General features: G+C 38.5%; 3 protein-coding genes, 1 long non-coding RNA gene and 1 other non-coding gene across 7 annotated transcripts; 2 read left to right on the forward strand and 3 right to left on the reverse strand.

Annotated features, from left to right (window-relative positions):
• Window positions 1-31: 31 nt before the first annotated feature.
• LOC149740899 (uncharacterized) lies at window positions 32-567 on the reverse strand. The gene is made up of 3 exons (XR_016384507.1): window positions 524-567; window positions 291-459; window positions 32-172 (listed from the first exon to the last, which is right to left on the reverse strand). It is a non-coding gene; the product is annotated as an uncharacterized LOC149740899 (long non-coding RNA).
• A 1,256-nt stretch (window positions 568-1,823) lies between these two features.
• Window positions 1,824-10,103, forward strand: LOC149740900 (polyadenylate-binding protein 1-A-like). The gene is made up of 12 exons (XM_089873465.1): window positions 1,824-2,027; window positions 3,143-3,345; window positions 3,629-3,822; window positions 4,394-4,477; window positions 4,793-4,957; window positions 6,713-6,857; window positions 7,181-7,399; window positions 7,739-7,941; window positions 8,235-8,384; window positions 8,494-8,628; window positions 9,091-9,277; window positions 9,726-10,103. Exons 2-12 carry the CDS (start codon window positions 3,150-3,152, stop codon window positions 10,007-10,009), a joined length of 1,962 nt encoding a protein of 653 aa, XP_089729591.1. The 5' UTR covers window positions 1,824-2,027; window positions 3,143-3,149; the 3' UTR covers window positions 10,010-10,103.
• A 1,385-nt stretch (window positions 10,104-11,488) lies between these two features.
• LOC149740901 (cell cycle checkpoint protein RAD1-like) lies at window positions 11,489-22,142 on the forward strand. Of its 3 annotated transcripts, none has more exons than XM_089873490.1 (8): window positions 11,489-11,679; window positions 11,914-12,012; window positions 12,288-12,430; window positions 12,799-12,910; window positions 13,442-13,564; window positions 13,785-13,904; window positions 14,104-14,255; window positions 21,434-22,142. In XM_089873490.1, exons 1-7 carry the CDS (start codon window positions 11,575-11,577, stop codon window positions 14,230-14,232), a joined length of 831 nt encoding a protein of 276 aa, XP_089729616.1. In that variant the 5' UTR covers window positions 11,489-11,574; the 3' UTR covers window positions 14,233-14,255; window positions 21,434-22,142. The 3 variants fall into 3 exon arrangements, with proteins under 3 accessions (XP_089729616.1, XP_089729615.1, XP_089729614.1); XM_089873489.1 differs by lacking the exon at window positions 21,434-22,142 and adding an exon at window positions 21,224-21,369; XM_089873488.1 differs by lacking the exon at window positions 21,434-22,142 and having other exon boundaries at window positions 11,491-11,679; window positions 14,104-14,721.
• LOC149740902 (ZP domain-containing protein-like) lies at window positions 14,309-18,575 on the reverse strand. Its single transcript, XM_089873483.1, has 8 exons — window positions 18,398-18,575; window positions 17,832-18,028; window positions 17,402-17,544; window positions 16,826-16,951; window positions 16,418-16,543; window positions 15,889-16,051; window positions 15,018-15,222; window positions 14,309-14,742 (listed from the first exon to the last, which is right to left on the reverse strand). The coding sequence occupies exons 1-8, from the start codon at window positions 18,531-18,533 to the stop codon at window positions 14,543-14,545; spliced, it is 1,296 nt and encodes a 431-aa protein (XP_089729609.1). The 5' UTR covers window positions 18,534-18,575; the 3' UTR covers window positions 14,309-14,542.
• Window positions 22,143-22,455: 313 nt separating the features above from the next.
• LOC149740903 (signal recognition particle RNA) lies at window positions 22,456-22,753 on the reverse strand. Its single transcript, XR_016384511.1, has one exon.
• Window positions 22,754-22,957: the final 204 nt, after the last annotated feature.

Here is a 22,957-nt window from a genome sequence, read left to right on the forward strand (position 1 = left end):
CTATATACCCCATGATCAGTAATCAAACATGTTTAACTTGTGTTGGTTTATTGAAACAAGCAGATTACGTTTTACACGTCGGGTGAACTAGTAATAACAGTAGGCACCAACTGTCCACCACTTTATTGAAGAAAGCGATCGACTGCTTCCTGCATGTCTGCCAATTCATCGGCTGTAAACAGAAACACCTAAGTTATATATGTCCAGCAAGTTGTATAATAAAAAGATACGTACTTCGTCTAAGTGGCATTGTCAGTCTTTTATTCAAATAGAAATCGAACTTAATTTACCTTTTGGTGCTTGATTCCAATTCCATCTACGGCGGTTATTCACCAGTGGGGCTCGACGGCGGGTATGAACCCAATGGGGCCCCATGCTCTCCGGGACGCTGGCGGCTTCGATTTCGGTGAGGACGAGGAGTCCGATGACGAGCAAGAGGAGAAGCGCTGACTTATTCATCTGCAGAAACAAATATTGGTCGCAATACAAACGTAAGATAGGATACCCATTACAAGTTATTCACATTACAAAAGTAAAACCTTGAAACAAACCAACCACGTACATCGTTGCTTTCTGTACAACGAACCAACTTGGTCTAAGTGCGCGTATTTAAGCGTTTTATGATTTCCGAACAATCTGCTTAGAAATGAGTCTGTCGATTCTCTTCTTGGTTTTCGATCGTGTTTTCTCAGTTTTTATTTTGCAATCATTTCCAGTCTAGACTCCAGCCAAAGGGAACGTGATGAATTAATCTATCTTGTATATTCGCGTGCCGAGCAGCAACAGTCGTTATAACACGGGTGTTCTGTTTCATTGCATGTCACAAGCTTTGAATCATGATCGTACATCATAGAGTTTATTAAATTGGCGTAATGTCACTATACAACACTCCCGCTAAACCAAAGCTTGCCCAGTTCGAGGCTCTATATTATCAATGACGTATATAGTTTGGTCGGGGAAGACAGGACACCTTTAGCACATAACATCTTAATATCATAATCGTGTGGGGACGAGAAAATTTAATGAAAAGGTGTCCCATCTTTCTCTACTTTTTCTTGTCTGTGACACCATTGCAAAGGTAAATACGTTTGCATTATTCGTACTTTTCCATCAATCGTTGTGGCTTGTGGGCATCAGTGCCATAGAAATACCGAGTAGTCCCAACCCATTGTTACGTAAAAGAAAAATTGAACGCCATCTTGTTTCCAAAATAACGCACTGTAGGTATAGAGAAAATGGATGTTTTTCGGTAATTTGAAGGGAAACTTGGACTTAAAAGAAAATTTAAAGGTTGGGAAGTCTAAAAAATATGCGTAATTTGTTTTTTGTATCGAAGAAAGTCAAAAACGAGATTTAAAAGCAGTGAATTTGTGGCATTTTAGTTATTTAATATGGGTAATTTTATATATTTTTTTGCAAAGAATGTTTGATAAGGTAAATATAAGCTATTTTACGCCTTCCCACAAAGGAAATCGCAAACAAACATAACAAGTTTGTTTAAATTTATTGCGAAAGTCACTGCTTTTGCTCGATTTTGGAAACAAGATGGCGGTAGTTTAACTACTCGGTGTTTCTACGACTCTGGTGGGCATGTTTGAGCAGCAAGTATTTGCATATGTTGTAATGGCGTATAACTTGGTAATATAAGCACCTATATTTCACATATTATTTAAATATCAGAGTTTCCAAGGTGTAAATTACGCCGTTCTATTTTAATCTCTTTTCAAAACTCCGCCAGATAGATTATCTCTCTCGCAGAAAAACCCCTATCGGCAACCGAAACCGGTTACCAGATTCTTGAAGCGGAATTGCGTAATAATGAGGCTGCTTCTAGACTAAGTGACGTCATTCTCTTTGTAGAACACCTCGTGCTAGTTTGTGTTTTAGGATAAAAATCCCAAAAACACACTTGTTACGCTATAAAACCTAAAAAAAAATTTAAAACCGCCTAAAAAACGTACAAAAAAAGTACAAAATCGCAAAACCTTTGTATTCGATTCTTTGAAGTGGAACGTAATACGAAAAAAGTAAGTTTGTTTGTTCTAGTTTTTAAGTTTAATTTTTTAAATTTTATTTAATTGTTAAAACGTATTTTTTGTTTGTTACTGTTGTATATTGTATGAACTGTGTTTTAGTTTATGTTACTTTTTTTAGCAGCTCTGTATTATGAATATCATCACATATTTAGAAAATTGCCTGTTACTTTAAAATTAATTTGATTTTAATGATTTATGGTGTGTGGGTAACATTGATATTATTGTTCTTTTATATTCCGTTGTAATCGCTCAGAAAATTTTGGTCTAAAAGCGTGTTTTTAGGATAAAAAATGTAAAATGCAAATCTTTAACATTTGCTTAAGTTGGTCTCTACTTTTTTGCCATGATGTAACAAACTCATTAAAGTGGTCAAAAATCTCTTCAAAAAATCTATAAAAAGTTTTTATAGGAAATCCTACTTAATTTTATACATATTTTGTTCATTGTTTAATTAATTGGCGTGCGTGGGACAAATTGTGGCGTGCTTAACCAAAAGTTTGTAAAAAAATCGCACGTGCACCTGCCATACTCTGCAGACTGGTAATATACAGTGTTAACAAACACATGGAGCTATACAGAGAAGACGGAAAAATTTTTCTCCTAGGAGGCGATGACAAATTCGTTTCTCTATTTTATGGGGAGCAGTTAGTTTCACGGTTTATACACATAAGATATAAACCCCTAACACTAACCCCTAACCTCCAACCCCTAACACTAACCCCTAACCCCAAACTCGTCAAACAAAAAAAACTTGAAAAAAATATATAAAAAAGTATTCCACTGTGCGGGACTCGAACCCGATAAAAATGAAACAAAGAGAGTTTACGACCGCACGCAAACCGCTACACCACAGACTCGACGACAGTAAACACAACGAAAGAGCGTATATAACCGACCTAATGTGGGAAATATGTTCTTACTAGTGTTTTATGTATTTAGAAAGGTATTTTTATTATTTAATTAATTTGTTTTACACTTATTAACACTTTGTAGTGCTGTTTTGTTCGTTTTTCCGTATTTTTTAATTTAAATAATTACCGCCTCTAGCGGAAAAAATTTTCCGTCTTCTTTGTATAGTCCCATGTTTAACAAACTCCTTTCTACAGGAAAACAATGAACAGCTCGGGCTCAACTAATTATCCGATGGCATCTTTGTACGTTGGTGATCTTCACCTCGATGTTACGGAAGCTATGCTTTATGAAAAGTTCTCCCAAGCTGGTCCTGTCCTCTCAATCAGGGTGTGCAGGGACGTCATCACCCGTCGTTCGCTCGGATACGCCTATGTCAACTTTCAACAGCCAGCTGATGGTGGGTTCATAGGCACCAAACCTGGGTTGGTAGGGTGGGCAGGCCAACTCTGGAATTTTCCGCATTACATTAATCAGTAAACATTGCAGCTAAATGTTAGATTTGTTTCGTAGGATTGTGTGTCTAACTATCCCTGCCTCCCCTATGTTTATAAAAGTTTGGCATTTTTGGGTGAGTTTTTTGGTTTCTGCCCCCAAAACACATGTCATTGATAATCAATACTGCCCTAATAAATTAGCACAAGAATTCTTATTTAATCGGGCTAACATATGTTTCTTTTCAGCTGAACGAGCCTTGGACACAATGAATTATGACCCCATCAAAGGTCGTCCCATTCGTATCATGTGGAGCCAACGTGACCCATCTCTTCGTAAATCTGGTGTCGGAAACATCTTTATCAAGAACTTGGATAAATCTATTGACAACAAAGCTTTGTATGATACTTTCTCTGCTTTTGGAAACATTTTGTCTTGCAAGGTAGGACTGGATTTTTAGGATAATATTGGTAGTAGTAAAGTTATCTGCTAACCTAACCACAAAATATATGTTCGTTTTAATTTTTAAATTAACCAAGAACTGCCAGAGACCATATGTATAGAAAATCAATTAAAGCTCAGAGCTGTGTAGAAACCATATATGGCTCACAAGCTCAATGGGGCAATCCTGGCCTAGATCCCATGGCGTGCCTCACTGTGGGACCTCATCCAAATAGAATGTGCATATACAATGTTGGGGTAATGGCCAACTCTGGCCTAAATCTCAGGTCCCATGGCGTGCCTCACTGTAGGACCTCACCCATATAGAATAGAATGTGCATATACAATGTTGAGTAATGGGCAACTCTGGCCTAAATCCCAGGTCCCATGGCATGCCTCAATGTAGAACCCACCCATAAATAATAATAAAATGCGCATATACAATGTTGGGGAAATGGGCTAACTCTGCCTTAGATCCCAGGTACCATGCCGTCCTATAACGCAGCAATTCATACACAATGTAATGCATGGCTCAATAGTGACTGAGTTTTCTAATAAATTGCCCATTCCAGGTGTCTTGTAATGAAAATGGTTCAAAAGGTTACGGGTTCGTCCATTTTGAAACTGAGGAGGCCGGAATAAGAGCTATTGAGAAGGTATTTAAGAAGTTATGTTTTTAAAGCTGTTTAACAGTATCTGGTAATGAAATATTAACTTCTGTAATAGAAAGAAACTATTTTTGTTATCTAAATTCTTTGAATGTTCCATGTTTACTACCAAATGGGATAAGAAAAAAGAATGTATAGGTGTCCCATCTTCCTCCACCCTGCTATATAAGCAATGTAACACGTTGGATAAATGTGTTTTAAGCTATAAAATTACAAATTTAAAACCTTTTGGGTGTTTCTAGTTATTTTTTAAGCTACTGTCTATGTTTTGCTGGCATTGTATTGATTTAAAATTCTTCATAGGTGAATGGAATGTTGTTGAATGACAAGAAAGTGTTCGTTGGAAAGTTTTTGACAAGATCTGAACGCATCAAGAAGATGGGTGAACGGGTTCGTCAGTTCACCAACGTTTACATCAAAAACTTCGGTGACAAATACGATGAGAAGACGCTCCAAGTCATGTTTGAGGTAAGATGGTTCATGCTTGCTTTTATATCATCTGCTGATCATGTTGCAATTGTTTGCAATTTAAGTTGAACCCCAAGGTGAAGTCAATCCTGTAAATTCTGTAGATTGAAGTGCATGGCCGACTGTCCTTATCTTCCTGCTTTTAAAGTTTTTCACTTTAATATCATAACTTGCGGTAATAATGTCATAAATTTTAGGGATGTGCCGAGCTGAGCCCGAACTCAAAAGCTCGTGCCCGAGCGTCTCCTTTTTTGACGCTCGGCGCTCGGCTGAAAACTGAGCCGAGCGCCGAGCCTTATGCTATAATGTTGCACGCGAGAGCGAAAAATATTAAAAATGAAAAAAGTGAAGCTACTAAGAGATAACGAGACTAGTCAGCGTAGCTTTCTCCTTAATTATTTTTCGTTCGTTGTGAATTTGCTCTCTCGCAAGTAACGAATCGCAACGTCAGCGAATTTGCCCGTATCGAATTACAGCAGGTGTCGAATTACACGAGCGCCCAATGTTTTCGTATCACATTTTAAATAAAAAGCCAAAAACTCCCAAACTTTTTTATAATGAAATAATATAAATTGCTGCAACCACGGTTTTGCAACCACAGGGTTTTGCAACCCCTAAGCCACCTTTACCGCAGACACGTACGCAGCCAGAAAGTGCTAAGACGCACACACACGCGTTGCATTCAATATAACATTCCTTCGCTTGGAATTAAAACAATTTTTCATTCAATTGTTACGTCACGTGTCCTATCGCAACGTAACTATTAATTATGACGTTTTATAATATAACAATCGGGAGGAATGTGCCCACTGCCCAAGTTGGCAGCCCAACCAACCACGAGATCAAAACATCGTGTATTAGCGTCACATTTTTACACTCTGCGCCGGCGTATGAAATAAAGGAAGACGCATGCGGTAGCATGCATTCCACACGTAACAAACGAAGCAATCGTTGTGAATTTATTCTCGTGAAAAATGACGTAATGAAACTCTGGTTCTTGTGCGGTGTCATCAAACGATGTTTTTTGGCTTCTGTCCAAGCTCGACCGGGACGATACTTTGTAATATCATATTACAATTTATGTTGGTTCCAATTTACTGCGTCGCTCCTCGCTCTTATATTTGCACCAATTAAAATTCACATAATCGCGATTTACCTGCATTAAACTAATCATCAGAAACAAAAATTATACACAAACTACAGATCGTATGGAAGCGAATAAAACACGATTGTTTTCCAACAATCTCGTTTGTGATGTAACGATCGTAAAGGTTTATTCTGACGTAAATAATCGTTACATTATCCAAGATGAACATGCGTAGAAACTTGCTAGTTGTGCCACTGGCTGTAACAGTTATAAATAATTTTTTAATTAAATACTTTTTTGTATGAATTTTACATTTTGCAACAGTAGGAATTATGAAAAGCGAGACGCGTTTTTAACCGCAAACCACGTGTTCTGTATTATTTTGATTAGCGGCCCTTTTCGGCTGAATAGGAACGCATTCTCGTACGCCTTTCTCCTTGATGACGTCATAGGTGCTCGGGCTCGTGCCGAGCTTTTCGTTAAAGCTCGGCGCTCGGCGAACCCGAGCTTTTTCAACTTCAGCACATCCCTAATAAATTTAGTTCTAATGCTCTTACAACATGGGTGAAACTAAGTTTTTTTTAATTGAGTGCCTGTTCAACTATCCCTGCCTCTCCTGCTATTATAACATGCCATAATATCATCTTAATCATTGCTTTCCCCCCAAGAAATACGGCGTTGTGAAGAGCGTTGCAGTCATGCGCGACCGAGATGGCAACTCCCGTGGTTTTGGATTCGTTGCGTACGACAGTCACGAGGAAGCTCAAGCGGCCGTTGAAGCAATGAACGGGCAAGAGATTGAAGGAACATCAGGTTGGCGGTTGTTGTTTTTATGTATATAGTAGGGTAAGGAAAGACAGGACACCTTTAGCTCATAATTTCAAATCCCTGATCGCGTTTTAAATGATTAACAGCAGTCTGGACTCCTTTGATACACCACTAGTAGTAAATTGTATCAATGTTTTTCTCTTAATATTAATGCTTTTAACTGCTTGAGAAAAGGCAGTTACTGCAGTTGATTTTATCCTCGTACAAAAGTCTTTACCAGAAAGCTTGTACTCTGGGGTGTTATACTACCACTAGCGATGTATTTCTAAAACATGTTAGACAGCGTTTAAAATAACCATAACCCCCAGGTTCCACCGATATCTTGTACGTCGGTCGTGCGCAGAAGAAGCAGGAGCGACAACAAGAACTACGTGGTCAATACGAGCAGCAGAAACAAGAACGCATTCAACGTTTCCAGGGTGTTAACCTCTACGTTAAGAACCTTGATGATAATGTCACCGATGATGAGCTCCGTGAAGCTTTTGCTACTTATGGGACGATCACAAGCGCTAAGATCATGTCTGATGGTGAGTGCTCGACAGGTTAGGAACAGGCAAGACACTTTACCCCTAACATACAGCCTGTTGGGCTGGCAAATAAGTTGGAATATTATAATAGCTACCAAGGTACTTTGTCACCTAGACCTAGTAAGCATAATGTTTGGCATTTTCATGCACTTGTATAGGGGTTGGATCAGGGCCATTACCTTTAACCATAGTTAAATTCTGTGGGATCCTACAGCAGAGAACCTGGGTTGTAGGCCAGAGCTGACCATCACCACAGAGTTTCTTGACATAAAGGAACCTAAATATTTCAAAAAGTGCTTTTATCAACTTTCTTAATTTTGAATTATTTGTTATTTTTAGGTGAAAGATCCCGTGGGTTTGGCTTCGTTTGTTTTAGTTCACCCGAAGAAGCCACGAAGGCCGTGACAGAGATGAATGGAAGAATTGTGGGGACCAAACCTTTGTATGTTGCGCTTGCTCAACGCAGGGAGGATAGGAAAGCACATCTAACAGCGCAATACATGCAACGGATGACGTCTAGCATGGGAGTTAGAATGGCAACGGTATGTATGTCTTGTGTGTAAGGAAATTTTATGGGTTATTATTAAAAAAAACAAGAATGAATTTTTGTTTTTGTCCAGTACCTTATTTTAGCATACACCATAGTGGTTTCACATAATCTTTAGCATCATCAAACTTTTTTTGCCCCTTGGTGTTTTCCCCCAGTATTTATTCATTCTTATTTCACGTGGGTGAGGCCCTACAGCGTGGGATCCAGGATTTAGTCCATAATTTGCCCATTACTCCAGTATTTATGCATTACCATAAACAACACATTAACAAACCCTTCATACAGCCAAACCAGATGATTGGCCAGCCCTTCCAAGCAGCAGCTGGCGCTTCAGGTTATTTCATGCCATTCCAAGGAGCACAGAGGACGTACATGCAGAGTCAGATCATTAGAACGACACCAAGATGGCAGCACAACCCACAAGGAGGCTTCCAGGTTCGTAACCTTATGTAGAACTGCTTGTTGCCCCAGTATATTGGGACAGTTATAACTAAATAAGTTGTTTCTTATTTGCAAGTCCCAATAATTTACACCTTTACTCCAGATGGCGGGTGACATGCGCTCTGTTGGACCCCGTGCACCCACAACCCCAGCTATTAGACCCATGGCCACCCAGGTTGGGGCGAGAGGGGTCATTCACCCACAACACCAGATGATGCATCAACAAGCCATGCAACAGGTTAGTTGTTCATTCTATATCGATGTGCTGTGTTTATTTAAAGGGGGCGTCTTCAGTGAGGCACACCTGGGATGTAGGTCTATGACACCCAGGGTGCTACCATGTATCTTATATTTAAGCGACCATCTGTATCCCATTGAGTTACATTCATATTCACTGAGGCAGTTTAGTTAGTTGTGGATGCTGTAAGGAAGTTGTGTGTTTATATAGAGTGAGGTACACGTGATACCTGGAATGTAGATCTATTACCCTAACACCCAGAGTGCTACCATCTAGACCCCACTGATGCAGTTTATAGACACTCAATAATAGAGATGCTATTCTATAAGGGTGAGGTCTTCAGTGAGGCACACCTGAGAACTGGGGTATAGGTTCAATAAATATTGCCATATTTAAAAATTTACACCCTTAAAGTATAATAACTAACATTATACCCCCTTTAACTTGTATACCCTTTTACAGCCTGCCTTTAAGTACACCCAGGGTGTTCGAAACCCAGCCATGGCTGGATATCCACAGTCAGGTCAACCACAAGCCCAACAACAAGCTGATCAAAGTTTGCAACAAGCTGTCCATGTACAGGGACAGGAACCTTTGACATCGAGCATGTTGGCTTCGGCTCAACCACAAGAACAAAAACAAATGCTTGGTAAGAATGTTAACTTTTTGACTGGAATATATACGTAGCTGTTGTCATATAATGATAATTTGTGCTTTATTGTGACATGTAACATTCTGTTCTATATGGGTAAGGTTCTGATCAACTAGAATTTGGGCCAGGGTTAAGAGGTTAACTTTATGACTAGAATAGCTACCTTGTACCTAACTATTGCTATATATTTGTGGTAAACCAGGTAAATGGTGTTTGAACATTATGTGTAGAATGTTCTATACTGTTATGGATTTGACTAGAGTTGACTAATTATCCCTATGCCCAGACTACATACTACTACATATTATATTCCAGACTACATAGTACATATAAGTATGAAAAGTTGTTTTAGTGTGTTAAATTTTGGTTATGATGATTCTTCTGTTATGTTATATGAATTTAAATTATCTGTAATGCCCTTTTAACTAACACAATGTTTATACAGGTGAGAGGTTGTACCCGTTGATTGAGCAAAGCCACCCCGACCTTGCATCTAAGATCACCGGAATGCTGCTCGAGATTGACAACTCTGAGTTGCTTCATATGTTGGAATCTCGCGAGTCCTTGAAGGCTAAAGTTGAGGAGGCCGTGGCGGTGTTGCAAGCCCATCAAGTAAAGGTTGCTCAAGCGTCTCGTCGTCCTGCTAATGCTACACCAGCTGCACAAGCACCTGCTGCTTTGCCAACTGAAGGCCCTGCCCCTATCGCTGTTGGGGGCGCTCAGGAATAAATATGCTGCTCTTTTTACCAAGTATTTTAAAAACCTGCACCATTTGGGCATTTGAAAAAAATTGTAAAATTTCACCGAAAAAAAAATCGAAAAATTTGTTTTTACAACTTCTTTGCTAACAAAATTGACCCTAACTTTTTCCTTGAATGCTCAAGTGAGCGGAGAGCTTAAGCTTGTATATAGCTTTTACTTTGTGGTGAGATTCCTTTTAAGTTGTGCCTATGGTAATATTAGAATTGTACAGAATATAACCATATGTAGTTTTTGTTGCATGCTTTTAAAAAATGACAAAAAAATAGCAAAATAGTTGGGACTGCTGTCACTACAGAAGTGAAAATTGTTAATAAATAAATAAATAGTAATTCTGAAATTAAAATGTCCTGTTGTACTTTGTTTCTTACAGCGCCCTGCCCAGAGCAGTATATAGAATTTGGTAATTTTAGTTTTATGCAGCGCGCAAGTAATGATGCCTGTTAATGTTATTCAAACTTGCAGTTCCAAGGGAAAATTACAAAATGTTTGCTTTGTAGGTTAGTTACGCGGTATCACGCAAGCAGCAGGTAATTGAACAAATGTAACTTGTTTATCGTGGCATGGCGGGGCAACAACAGTTGTTATAACAAGGGTGTTCTGTGTCATACCCCTCGTGCCCGCTTATGAGTTACCACGTATATATGTAACTTATTTATCCCAGCGTTGTGAGGCAACGACAGTAGTTACTAGTTGTAACATGGATGTTCTGTATCCGACACCTCGTGCCAGCTTATAGGTTAGCTTTTTGGATATACCTCCGTGTATTGTGCACAGATTATGCAAGTGATAACAATATGACTAATTCGGAAAGCTGATAAATTCCTTCGGAAACGATGCGTTCGCCATAAACCATACTCATATGTTTTATGCAATGTATATTGGATTACTGAACACCATGCTGCGGTGTGTTATCGATTATTGCATATTTCCCCCGCAGCAAAAGGAAATTGCCCACCACGCCAACAGCCCGTCTTATGTCCGCCCTACACTACAGCTGGAATCCGTAATATGTGTAAAGTACATCGAACCGTTTGCAAGTTATATTATTCACAAAGTTACATACGTGGTAACTCATAAGTGGACACGAGGTGTATGAAACAGATCACCCGTGTTAAAATGACTGTTGATTTTCGGCCACGCGATAATAAATAAGTTAGATTTATTTATTTACCTCATAAAATTGTTAGGTAAACATGGTTATATACGGACTCTGATCTAGCCGACCACGCAATGTGTTGTGTCATTACACTGTCACTTATTTGCCACATAAGATATAACATAACGCTGCCAACATCAAAAGTAAAGACATTTCCCTCCTTTTATGACATTCACTTTTGTACAGTACTTTATGTTCTTCTGTCTTGCAAGTAAAAACAAGTATTATACTTAGCTTCGGGGCGGTAAAATTATACAAAGTTTACGATTTTTATAGTTTTTGCCGGGAAAATTAAACTAATGATCCGTGACGACAAAAACAATTTTTATTTTACATTATTTTATTTTGTTTTAAACAAAAAACGACAAATGCAAGAATGGTTCTTCGGAGTCAAACTGAAGACGACGATTTTGCTCTGAATGCGTGTATCGAAAATGCTAGAAACGTTACCCATATTTTAAAAGCGGTTCATTTTAAAGACGTAAGATTGTACAATTTTTTAATAAAGGAATAATTTAACTTCTTATTGTTGCATTGCGGGACGACGACAGTCTTTATAACACGGGTGTTCTGTTTCATACACCTCGTACCAGCTTACGTATTCTCAGAAGATTCTTCACTAGTGCCCAGAATTTTCCAATAGCTGCCCCATTCTTTGATTTTGAATTGCAGTCAACTTTTTAGTCCCTACACTAACCATTGCTACTTTGCCCAGACTGCCACAGTGTTTGCCACAGAGAACGGACTAAAGGTGACAGTGGAAGACTCAAAATGCATTCAAGGAAATGCTTTCATTCAAGATCAAGTGTTTCAGGTTTTGTAGTTTTTCCTGTTATAACTCGACAGTGAGCATGAGGTGTGTGGATACATCATGTGTGTCTGGTGTATAAGAAGACACCCATGTTATAACTTGCCAGTGAGCATGAGGTGTGTGGATACACCATGTGTGTCTGGTGTATAAGAAGACACCCATGTTATAACTTGACAGTGAGCATGAGGTGTTTGAATATACTTTGTATGTCTGGTTTATAAGAAGAAACCCATGTTATAAGTAAATGCTATCTATATAATATATTTATCATTATCTAGGAATACTCAATACGGGACGAAGCTTTAACTTTCCAAATAAACCTTGACATTTTATTGGAATGTTTAAATATATTTGGAAGCAGCAACTCAACAACAACAATGAGAATGATGTATAACGGGTATGGAACTCCACTTGTGTTAACGTGAGTTGCGTTCCTGATTTATGTATGTGTAAAAGTGCTTTAACCCAGTGGTCACTAATAGGTTGTTTAAAAAAAATGTTGTTTATTCAGCTATACAGAAAAGCAATCGCACGCAAAGTTACATACGTGGTAACTTGAAAGCAGGCACAAGGTGTATGAAACAGAACACCTGTGTTGTAACCAACATGTTTTAAAGTATACAGTGGCGATAGTGCAATAATCAGTCCAATCTATTTCCAAATAAAAGCTAATAATGTGAAGAAAAAGATGTTCATGCTTTCGCTGGCATCAACTTTTATCTTTTAAACTTATGAATGCATTGACTTTACAAAAGTTAGACGCCAATGCTTACAATGTTAACTGTACAGGTTAGAGGAAGATGGCGCGGTCACAGATTGCAGCATTCGTACAATGGAAGCTGAGGAAACATTAGATTTCGAATTCACAGCGGCTAATGTTGTCAACAAGATTATAATGAAGGTGATGGAATGAATTCAAATTATTATTATCTGTGTGTTCAGTTATTACTTGGAAAATACATTTTATTTTCTATATAGGCGAGGCCCTATTAGAAGGTATGCCGGGAGACCTAAAATTTTGACTATACATGAGGATAAATAAGCTATATTTATTCTTTTAGTTATACATTCATAAGTTTTACTCATTCTCTCATTTTTTCACCGACAAAATTACATATATGGTATCACGTAAGCAGTCACGAGGTGTATAAAACAGAACACCTGTAGTATAATGACACGCAGGGATAAATAAGTTACATTTATTCTTTTATTTGTTATCCAAGTTACATCTGTGGTAACTCGTAGCAGGCACAAGGTGTATGAAACAAAACACCCATGTTATAACGAATGTCATTGCCCCGCCATACAAGGATAAATAAGTTATATACATGGTAACTCGTAAGCAGACTCGAGGTGTATGGAACAAAACACATGTAGTAAATTGACACTCGAAGATAAATAAGTTACGTGCATTCATTAATTTATTATACAGGCTGATTGTTTGCGCGAAGCTTTTAACGAGATGGACGCATCAAGCGAGGTCTTGCAAATCACCATGTCACCTGACCCACCGCATTTTCGACTCGCTACTTTTGGATTATTGGGACAATCCCATGTAAGATAGAAATATTATAAATATCAGTATCTGTGCTTCGGCCCATCTACCAAGCAAAAGCCAGACAAGCCTAAATGTATTTAGTCAAGCGCTGCCAAAACTTGTAAGCGGGCCTGAGGTGTATGAAACAGAACACCCGTGTTATAGTTACTTTTGTTGGCTTTCCACGCAAGGATAAATAAATGTATTCACAACACTCTAACCACATACTATATCCTAGCACGACATCCCCAAGAACTCCGATATGGTCGAATACTTTGAATGCAACGAAACATTAACCAACAGATATCGACTTAATCTTCTTAAACCCTCAGTTAAAGCTGTCAACCTCGCATGTAAAGTAAGTCATACATATATGTTAGTATGCTTATGCTTGTGTGTTTTAAACATTATCTTTAAAACTTCATCTGGATAATAAATTACATTCATTCATCAAATATAAGACAACAGTTTTGTTAGATGTGAAATACTATTTGTTTGGAAAGTGATTGCCGTTATCCTACCATAAGACTCACCCCCATTTAACCCCCCATACACAGGTATGCGTGCGTGTCGACCATCGAGGCTTTTTATCTTTACAACACATGATCAAGAACGAAAACGGACAAATTTGTTTCGTTGAATATTATTGTTGCCCTGACGAGGAGTTTGATGAACCAGCTACGTGATTGGTTGATTTCTGACCAATCAGGTTAGTTCAAATCACCAGTGTGACATCACAACCCAATGCATGACATCACAAAGCACAATGAACGATTGTTGTTTTATGACGAGGAAAATATGAGATAGAAATCTTATATTTACAACTTTAAATTGGCAAGGCAATAACACACTGTGCAAATTATACAAAAAAAAAAAAAAAAAAAATGGTAAAAAACGCTAAAACAGAATTATCTAAACATTTCTTAACGTTCGTAATACAATTGTTACGTTAATATTACACAATGGTTGGTATATTTATTCATTATGATGTCATAATCATCGCACAGTGATTGGAATTTCAAAGTTTGAGCTCATTGCGATGCTACGCGCTCTTGTGATGTCACAATGCTTCTTTCTCGACGTAATAACCACTCGCTTACTGTTGCGTTTACGACGAACAATACAAATTGTCGCAACAATCGCGAGGACAATTGAAATAAAAACTAGAATTCCGATTGTGATGTAAACTGCCGTCCCTGTGAGGAAATAGTTTGTTTGTTTTTTTTATAGATGTTTTTCAGTTATTTGAAATTGTGTTGTATGTTTTACAGAAAGGTTAAACTCTTTTGGTATTTTGGATGTTTGAAAAGAAATACTTTAAAGTTCGCCTGTTTAGTAGATAGTTTAATACGTAAGTAAATAACTGTTCAGTTTTATTTCACCCAAGTTATGTCTGCCATATGTTATGTCTGTCATATCTGGGCTTCTGTTTCACATGGTTAAATAAAGTAACTTTCCACCAAATACATACTTGGCATTCCTAAGAGAAAGTTTTCCCTTTGTCGGTTCACAATCATTGTTTGTTGTGTAACATCATCCATTATGACATCATAAGCAGGCGGTTGTTGCATCACAATAGGAACTTCTCGGCTGGGGTTAATAGGGCCAAGAGAAACCACCGCGTTATCCAACCCCAGGTCCCTCCTTTTTCTGTTCAGGGTATTTCCTGTACATGTCTGAATAAATAGAAACATTTGCAAGTTGCAACCAATGTTTGTTGAATGAACAGTGCTTGCTGTCATGTTTGGTCCCAAAAGTTAAAGCCAACTTTCAAAACTAAAAGCACTTTTACAACAGATTTCAAACATGTTTTTCTGACACTTTAGTAAACCACAGGAATGGAGCAATTTCTGCTAACCCTGATCTTTCTGTACAACAAGGAACACTAAAGGTCTTAGGTTGGACTTGACCCGTTACTCCAACATTGTATATTCACATTCTATTCTATGTGGGTGAGGTCCCACAGTGAGGCACGCCATGGGACCTGGGATTTAGACCAGAGTTGGCCATTACCCCAACATTGTATATGCACATTCTATTCTATGTGGGTGAGGTCCCACAGTGAGGCACGCCATGGGACCTGGGATTTAGGCCAGAGTTGGCTCATTACCCCAACATTGTATACGCACATTATATTCTATATGGGTGAGGTCCTACAGTGAGGCATGTCATGGGACCTGAGATTTAGGCCAGAGTTGGCCATTACCCCAACATTGTATATGCACATTCTATATGGGTGAGGTCCTATACAGTGAGGCACGCTAGGGTTCCTAGAGTTTAAGCCAGAGCTGGTCCTAATACCCCTGTCAACTTTATATTTCACCCATATCTTCAACACGTACCTTAACACATGGTGCTCCACTGAAACACAACTTGACGTTGCAGTGTAGATACAACTTGGTTGAGTTGACGAATCGAAACACGCTCGATTCCCATGTTGCGTGTGCTAGATCGCCGTTGGATACGATCGTTACATTCGCTTCTTGTGACATTGGGGACGGACAACTAGAAGTTTATGATATTTCTATGAGATGACTGAATTTTTATGGTTGCCACTCCCATGCCCACAGTCGAGCTGCTGAAGCTATTGCAGTGTGTGGATAAGCAGACATGACTTTTGGTTGGTTTGGTCATTTATATCCTTGTGGGGGGGAACTTAAGGGACATGTATATAGTGGAAAAGATGGGACACCTTTTCATTCTATTTTCGTGTCCTATTTAATATTAAACAAAGAATTCTAAAACCGTATTCTGACGACTCCCATAGACCGGTGTTAATTGTTTAAAACACGTTCTGGATATTTGGATATTATGTGCTGAAGGTGTCCCGTCTTTCCCCAGCCTACTATATATGTTTACACCTTTACTTACAAGTTGTTGATCAACTCATATTCTTGCTGTGGTTGTGAACCCAGTGGAGAGGGGGTTCCCCAACACCGATACAGCTGCATTTTAGTGAAGGAAGGTCCTTGGATTAATTTCACTCTGACTCGAATTCTGTGGTTCAATTTCAGTTTGAAAGTTGCATCAGTGTGTGTGAAGTATCATGGTCAAGGTATAACATTGGTGTCTTCTTATACTCCAGACACACATGGTGTATTCATACACCTCATGCTCACTGTTGAGTTATAACATGGGTGTCTTCTTATACACCAGACACACATGGTGTATTCATACACCTCATGCTCACTGTCGAGTCATAACATGGGTGTCTATTTATACACCAGACACACATGGTGCATTCATACACCTCATGCTCACTTTCTTAACACAACCTACTTGTCATCCATATTAAGACTTGGTGGGGTCTGGTAGATAGTTGTATATCTAGAGTTAGTAAACATAAACATTCCAGCTCGAAATTCTCCCTTTGCCGTCTTCTTGCCCAAGAAATGGGTGACTTGGCTGTTTGGGTTAAAACATGGGTTGTATATACTGTTGTTGCGCTTTGGCACAGGCAAAAATGTTGCTTCTAATCAGAGTGATTTGACCCTGATAAAGATGGCCAGAATAGGACGTTAAAACGTCGGGCAGCAAAATTCTTGCCAGAAGAGCCAATATGCTAGTAAAATATTACTGCAGAAGTATATATTGTTTAAATAAACGTAAAACAGAATGACTTAAAGCGTAAGCTGTATATAGTTATATAGTGACCACTGTGTTAGCGATTGCCGTAAGTGATCGTCCAAGGAAACGCCTACTGAGGTAGCAGCATCGAGCCTTGAACCTATGTCTTCTGGTCTGGAGGCAACCGCATAGCTTCACACAGTATATATGCATAAAACCTATTTATTCGCATATGGTAGGGCAAAATCAATAGTATTTTTAGTGACGTCATGATTACGTCATAGTTACCTCATAATCGGAATATATTTCACCCCAACCAATATTCGAACCGGGTACACGCATCTCCATGGAAACGAACGTCGTACTTGTGACGTCACATTCATTTCACGTCGCACAGTGATATTGTTCGAATAAATGACGTAAGTGTCGTTCTGTGACGTAAAATGTCAGTTTTGGGTCCCAACACAAAGGGTCCCAACAATAAAAACTAGCGAGAAATAATTTTATAGTAAGAAGGGTAAAGATGGGACCCATTTTAATTTTATTTTTACGTTCCATTTGGTAGTAAACATAAAACTTTCAAAAGAATTATAAAACCGCATCCCCCCGACTTTCATAGACCGTTGTTAATTGTTTAAAACACGATCAGAATATTTGGTAATTATGTGCTAATGTTCTTCTATTATTCCCTATCCTACTATATATACGTCATACTTACAACTTCAAATTCGGTGCCGCAAGTTGAAAGCTGTTGATTGGCTGTGCATAGGGTCACGTGAGTTAAATTGTGGCCCGCTGATTGGTCGCATCGAAGGTTCAACGAAAGGTCAAGCGGGTCATGAACTTGCCACGTGTCAGCGAGCCATTGTTTGCTCACAGAAACACACATAACGGTTGGGGTGCAGTCGACTTTAACTGGGTAGGAATAACAAAGTTAAAATAAATGTAACTTGCAAGTTATCACGTATGTAAGTTTGTATTCGTGCATGGCGGGGCAACGGCAGTCTAAAGGTGGTTGTTCATAGTATCCAGCATACGAATTCGCTTGCAAAGTCCTATGCAAACCCATTAGTAGCGAAATCCGGACAAAACAGACAAAACGGACGAATTCCGGATACTGTGTACGGCCACTTTAACGCGGGTGTCCTGTTTTATATATCTCATGCCCGCGTACGAATTACTACGTATGTAACTTAGAAGTATTAAGCAAATACCCAAAGCAAATGAAAAATCTGGATAAGTCGCTCAAGTTCCCACCCACAAAAACATCAACTTGACACTTACCAGTACCAGGAGATAAAAACTCCCTTTTCATTGTTTCTGTTGTTACATTCATATCTTTCCCCCCGACTATAACCATCTGTCCATAAACTGTCGCAACACAAGTCAGTATTACACATGCTAATCTTACAAAAGTCATCCTTCTATAAGATCCAACAACTAATAAAACGTAACAGTTGAAATATATGATAGGATGAGGGAAGATGGGACGCCTTTAGCTCACAATAGCCAACTATCCTGATTGTGCTTTAAACAATTAACAACGGTCCATGGGAGTCGTGAGGGTACGGTTTTATAATTCTTTAAATGTTCTTTGTTTACTACCAAATGGGACGAGAAAATAGAATAAAAAGGTGTCCCACCTTTTCCCATCCTACTTCATCATATTTAGGCTGCTGGTTCAAGACTCACTTCGGCCTTCGGCTACTAACACTCACATTATACCAAATGGTGCAACGGTCACTCCCTTTTTACTGATTACCTTTTATGATTCAGCTTTATCCAAAAGCGTGCTATATAACGACTGTCGTTTTACCGTTAATTCCCGTCTTTTTGGTTTTCTATAACTGCAATCTGCTACAAAACTTCGTTATCGTGACCGAAAGGACAAATAAAGTCACTCATTCAGTGTAACATTAAGGTAAAATCTCAACACTTAATAGTAAAATACGCCCCACTAAATTACAACACACGTACACACGGCACACGAACTGCATTCTAAAACTTTATCATCGTAAATCGCGCACCAGATGCCCCTCTGTGACGTCATAATTGATCGAATCGTTGTTACGTCACTTTCGTTCAGAACTTGTATTGTGTTCCATTATTACGTAACAAGGACACGTGTAATACGTAAACAAACGTCGTTTTCCAATTATCGAAGAGAGGATTGTTACGTAGCAATGGTTAACAATAGTAATAATGGAAAACAATCGAAATAGAAGCAAATCGCGATCAAAGGCGTCGAATCGACCCTCGGGCAAACTTCGCGAGTTTTTTCTTCAATTTTGAGTTTAAAATATTTATTTTCACAAGGTTGTTCCACCATGTCTATGATGTTGTTCATGTTTTTAAATGACGCGTCTCGTTATGATATATCTTCAACTCTTTGATGCGGTTATGACGTAATAATGAGTAACAATTTTACGCGAACTTCGCGATTCATAGTGAATGGCGACAAACTAAATAATCAGTTTATAGAAGCCGTGATATCTCTTTAAACAGGAACTAAACAAAATCTCGAAACAAATATTTTATCTCTGAAACTGAATTAATTAACTCGTAGATTCGCACGTTTTTCACAAAACTAAAGACTTCCTTTTTTCAAGTTTTATAAAAAGACAAAACTCATGAAGTCTACTCGTCATAAGATTTCTTTAAAAACACGAACAAAAACTTCCAACAACCATTACAAAAACTTCTAAAATTGACTGGTTTATAATTTGCTAAGCTTATAGGCCCGCACAAACACATACAGTACTATGGGGATGGTAAACCTTTTCATTCTATTTTCTCATCTCATTTGGTATTAAACAAAGAATTATAAAATCGTATTGTCACGACTCCCCGCATATACCGTTGTTAATTGTTTACAACACGTTCAAGATATTTGTATATTATATGCTAAAGGTGTCCCGTCTACCCCCGCCCTACTATATTACACAAAAATACAGACATATCACAAGACACAAAACTAACGAAGTCCAACCGTGACTAAAATTACATGAACCTTTGAAACGAATTGCCAACAAGCCTGGGGGTGCCACTGTTATCTATTACACAGATCAAGACCAACTCGACAAACAATCACTTATGTTCTGGAACGAGCCTTTTAACCGATGCTTTATCCATATATAGTAGGGTGGGTAAGATGGATACCATTAGCACATAATATCCCATATTTCTTAGTCGTGTTTTTTTAACAATTAAAAACGCTCTTTCAGAGTCGCGAGGATACGATTCTACTTCTGCAAATTTTTTCGCTGTTGATTTCCATCTCTTCGCTATATTAATTTAAAATGAACTTAATTTAACTTTTCTTATATTAAACTTACTTTCTATGTTTTCTTATGATCACTAAACTGATCTGAAATTACTCTGGGAAAATACTATGCTATGCCATCTTACCCCACAGTATACCATATTCTTCGTTGTCATATTCTATAAATTTTATCAACTTAACCGATCAGAAACTAATCTCGGAAAGTCACTTACGACAGTCAAGGCGGGAAATGCTTCCACCGCAATCGAGGCGAACTCAGGTCGTTTGTTTCCCACACGTATACCAAGCGCATCGCGTTTTAGATGCCGTCGCGAAAAACGCATCTCGTCCTTCTATTGTTTTGTATCCTGATTAATATTTTATAAAGACACTCTGCACGTGTGGTTTTAAATCGGGCGTTTTATCTTTTAACAGAGCGTGTGTTTTGTGTTATTTGATACCTAGTTATTAATTTAATGTTGCTTATGCTTGTTGTCGGGTTATAACGTGAGTGTCTTCTTATACACCAGACACACATGGTGTATTCATATACCTCATGCTCACTGTCGAGTTATAACATGGGTGTCTTCTTATACACCAGACACACATGGTGTATTCATACACCTCATGCTCACTGTCGAGTTATAACATGGGTGCCTTCTTATACACCAGGCACACATGGTGTATTCATACACCCCATGCTCACTGTCGATTTATAACATGGGTGTCTTCTCATACACCAGACATACTGTGTATTCGTACACCTCATGCTCACTGTTCAGTTATATTCTATATACATATTTATTACATATGTATATCCCATTTTAAAGGATATTTAAATCCTACAGTGAGACACGTCGTGTAACCTGGGATTAAAGCTAGAGTTAGCCCATATTCTGTAACTCTACACTGACCATTAACTGCAAGTAACGCCTTTGTAATACGGACCCAGTATTAAAGCATGTAGCGGCCATATATCTTACTATAATCAGTGTTATTATTTAGTCATAATACTAACTCAGGTGGCCATCTCAAATTACGTAACCTACAAATTTTAGGTCAACTTTCATGTCATTATTTGAATTATGACGTTTCAGCTAAAGTGACCTTTTACCTACCGTGTTGGTGATCGTTGTGTTGGAATGGAAATTAGTGTAGGATATATAGTAGTGTGGGGAAGATGGGACACCTTTAACACATAATACCCAAATATCCTGATCGTTTTTTAAACAATTAACAACCGTCTGTGGAACTCGTGAAGATACGGTTTTATAATTCTTTGAATGTTCTTTGTTTGCTTCCAAATGAAAAGAGAAAATTAAACGAAAAGGTGGCCCATCTTTCCCCACCCTACTATATGTCATAGTAGTAATGTGGGGTAGGATAGATACTGTTAGCACATAATTTTCGTAATCGTGTTTCAAACAATTTACAACCTTCTTTAGAGTTGCGTGAATATGTACATAAAAGTTTTTTGTTTGCTACCAAATGAAACGATAAAAGAGAATGAAAGCACCATCTTACCACAACCTACTATACGTAGGCCTATAGTTTAGTGGGGGAGGATGGGACACCATTTCTATGTTTTGTACTTTCATTTTGTTACACGTATTACGAAACAACATTCGCCAAACTTTAATTGTCGTTTACGTCACACTGGTGTTTAAAGTTTTGTCTCTGTGTGAAAATCTGGAACTTTGTTTATTGTTTATATGTTTCTCGAGTTTCGTAAACAAAGTAAACTTTGTAATTCCTTTGTTCCAAGAATTATGACGTTTAAACGTGAATTCTAAAATTAGAGAAGGTAAAGGGTGCAAAAGTTTAATTGGGTTTGTAATTAACAAATTTACAATAAATAAAAACGAAAAAAAAAGTAAAAGTTAAAAATACCGTTTAACTACCTTAGGTGGGATTCGAATCTTGTTCACATTTTAGTATTTTGGTAATATTGAAAGAAAGTTGATTGGAAAAAATGGGAATTTAAATTTTGTGCGAGTCCCCAGGGTGGGATTCGAACCTACGAAATTAGAAAGGACAACTAGTATAATGCTTTATGTGCTATTTTTAGTTAAAAATGTAAAAAGGATTGGGTCCTGCGATATTGACTGGGCTGTGACACTCCGCCTATTCACAGGCGCTATCCCGCTACTGATCAACGTGGGAACTTTTGGCTGCTCCCTTTCGGGCCTCGCCCGGTTCGTTCCTCCTTAGACAACCTGGCCACCCCAAGCTCCCCCGGGATGTCCATATTGACGCCGAGCTTAGCGCGGACGCCCGATCGACATAGGGCAGAGCGCCACAGGGCTCCCAATCTCACGCCGTCCTCCAACCCAAGCCTCCAAGTAACTGGATTACAGGCGCACGCCACAACGCCCGGCGAGAATCGAGTGTCGAAACCTCGTATATAAACCAACCAGACGCTCCGCCCACTCTTTCGTGACGTCATTTGATTGACAGGCCAAGGCTCTTTTTTCTTTTATTCTCTCGTTTTTTTTCCTGACGGTGCACTACAATTTATAACGTATAGCAAGTCCAGCTACACCAAAATATACATTATTACACAACAATGGACATTTAAATTG

Source organism: Ciona robusta, chromosome 2 (genome assembly GCF_009617815.1).
Source record: "Ciona robusta chromosome 2, ASM961781v2".
Taxonomy (NCBI): Eukaryota; Metazoa; Chordata; class Ascidiacea; order Phlebobranchia; family Cionidae; genus Ciona; species Ciona robusta.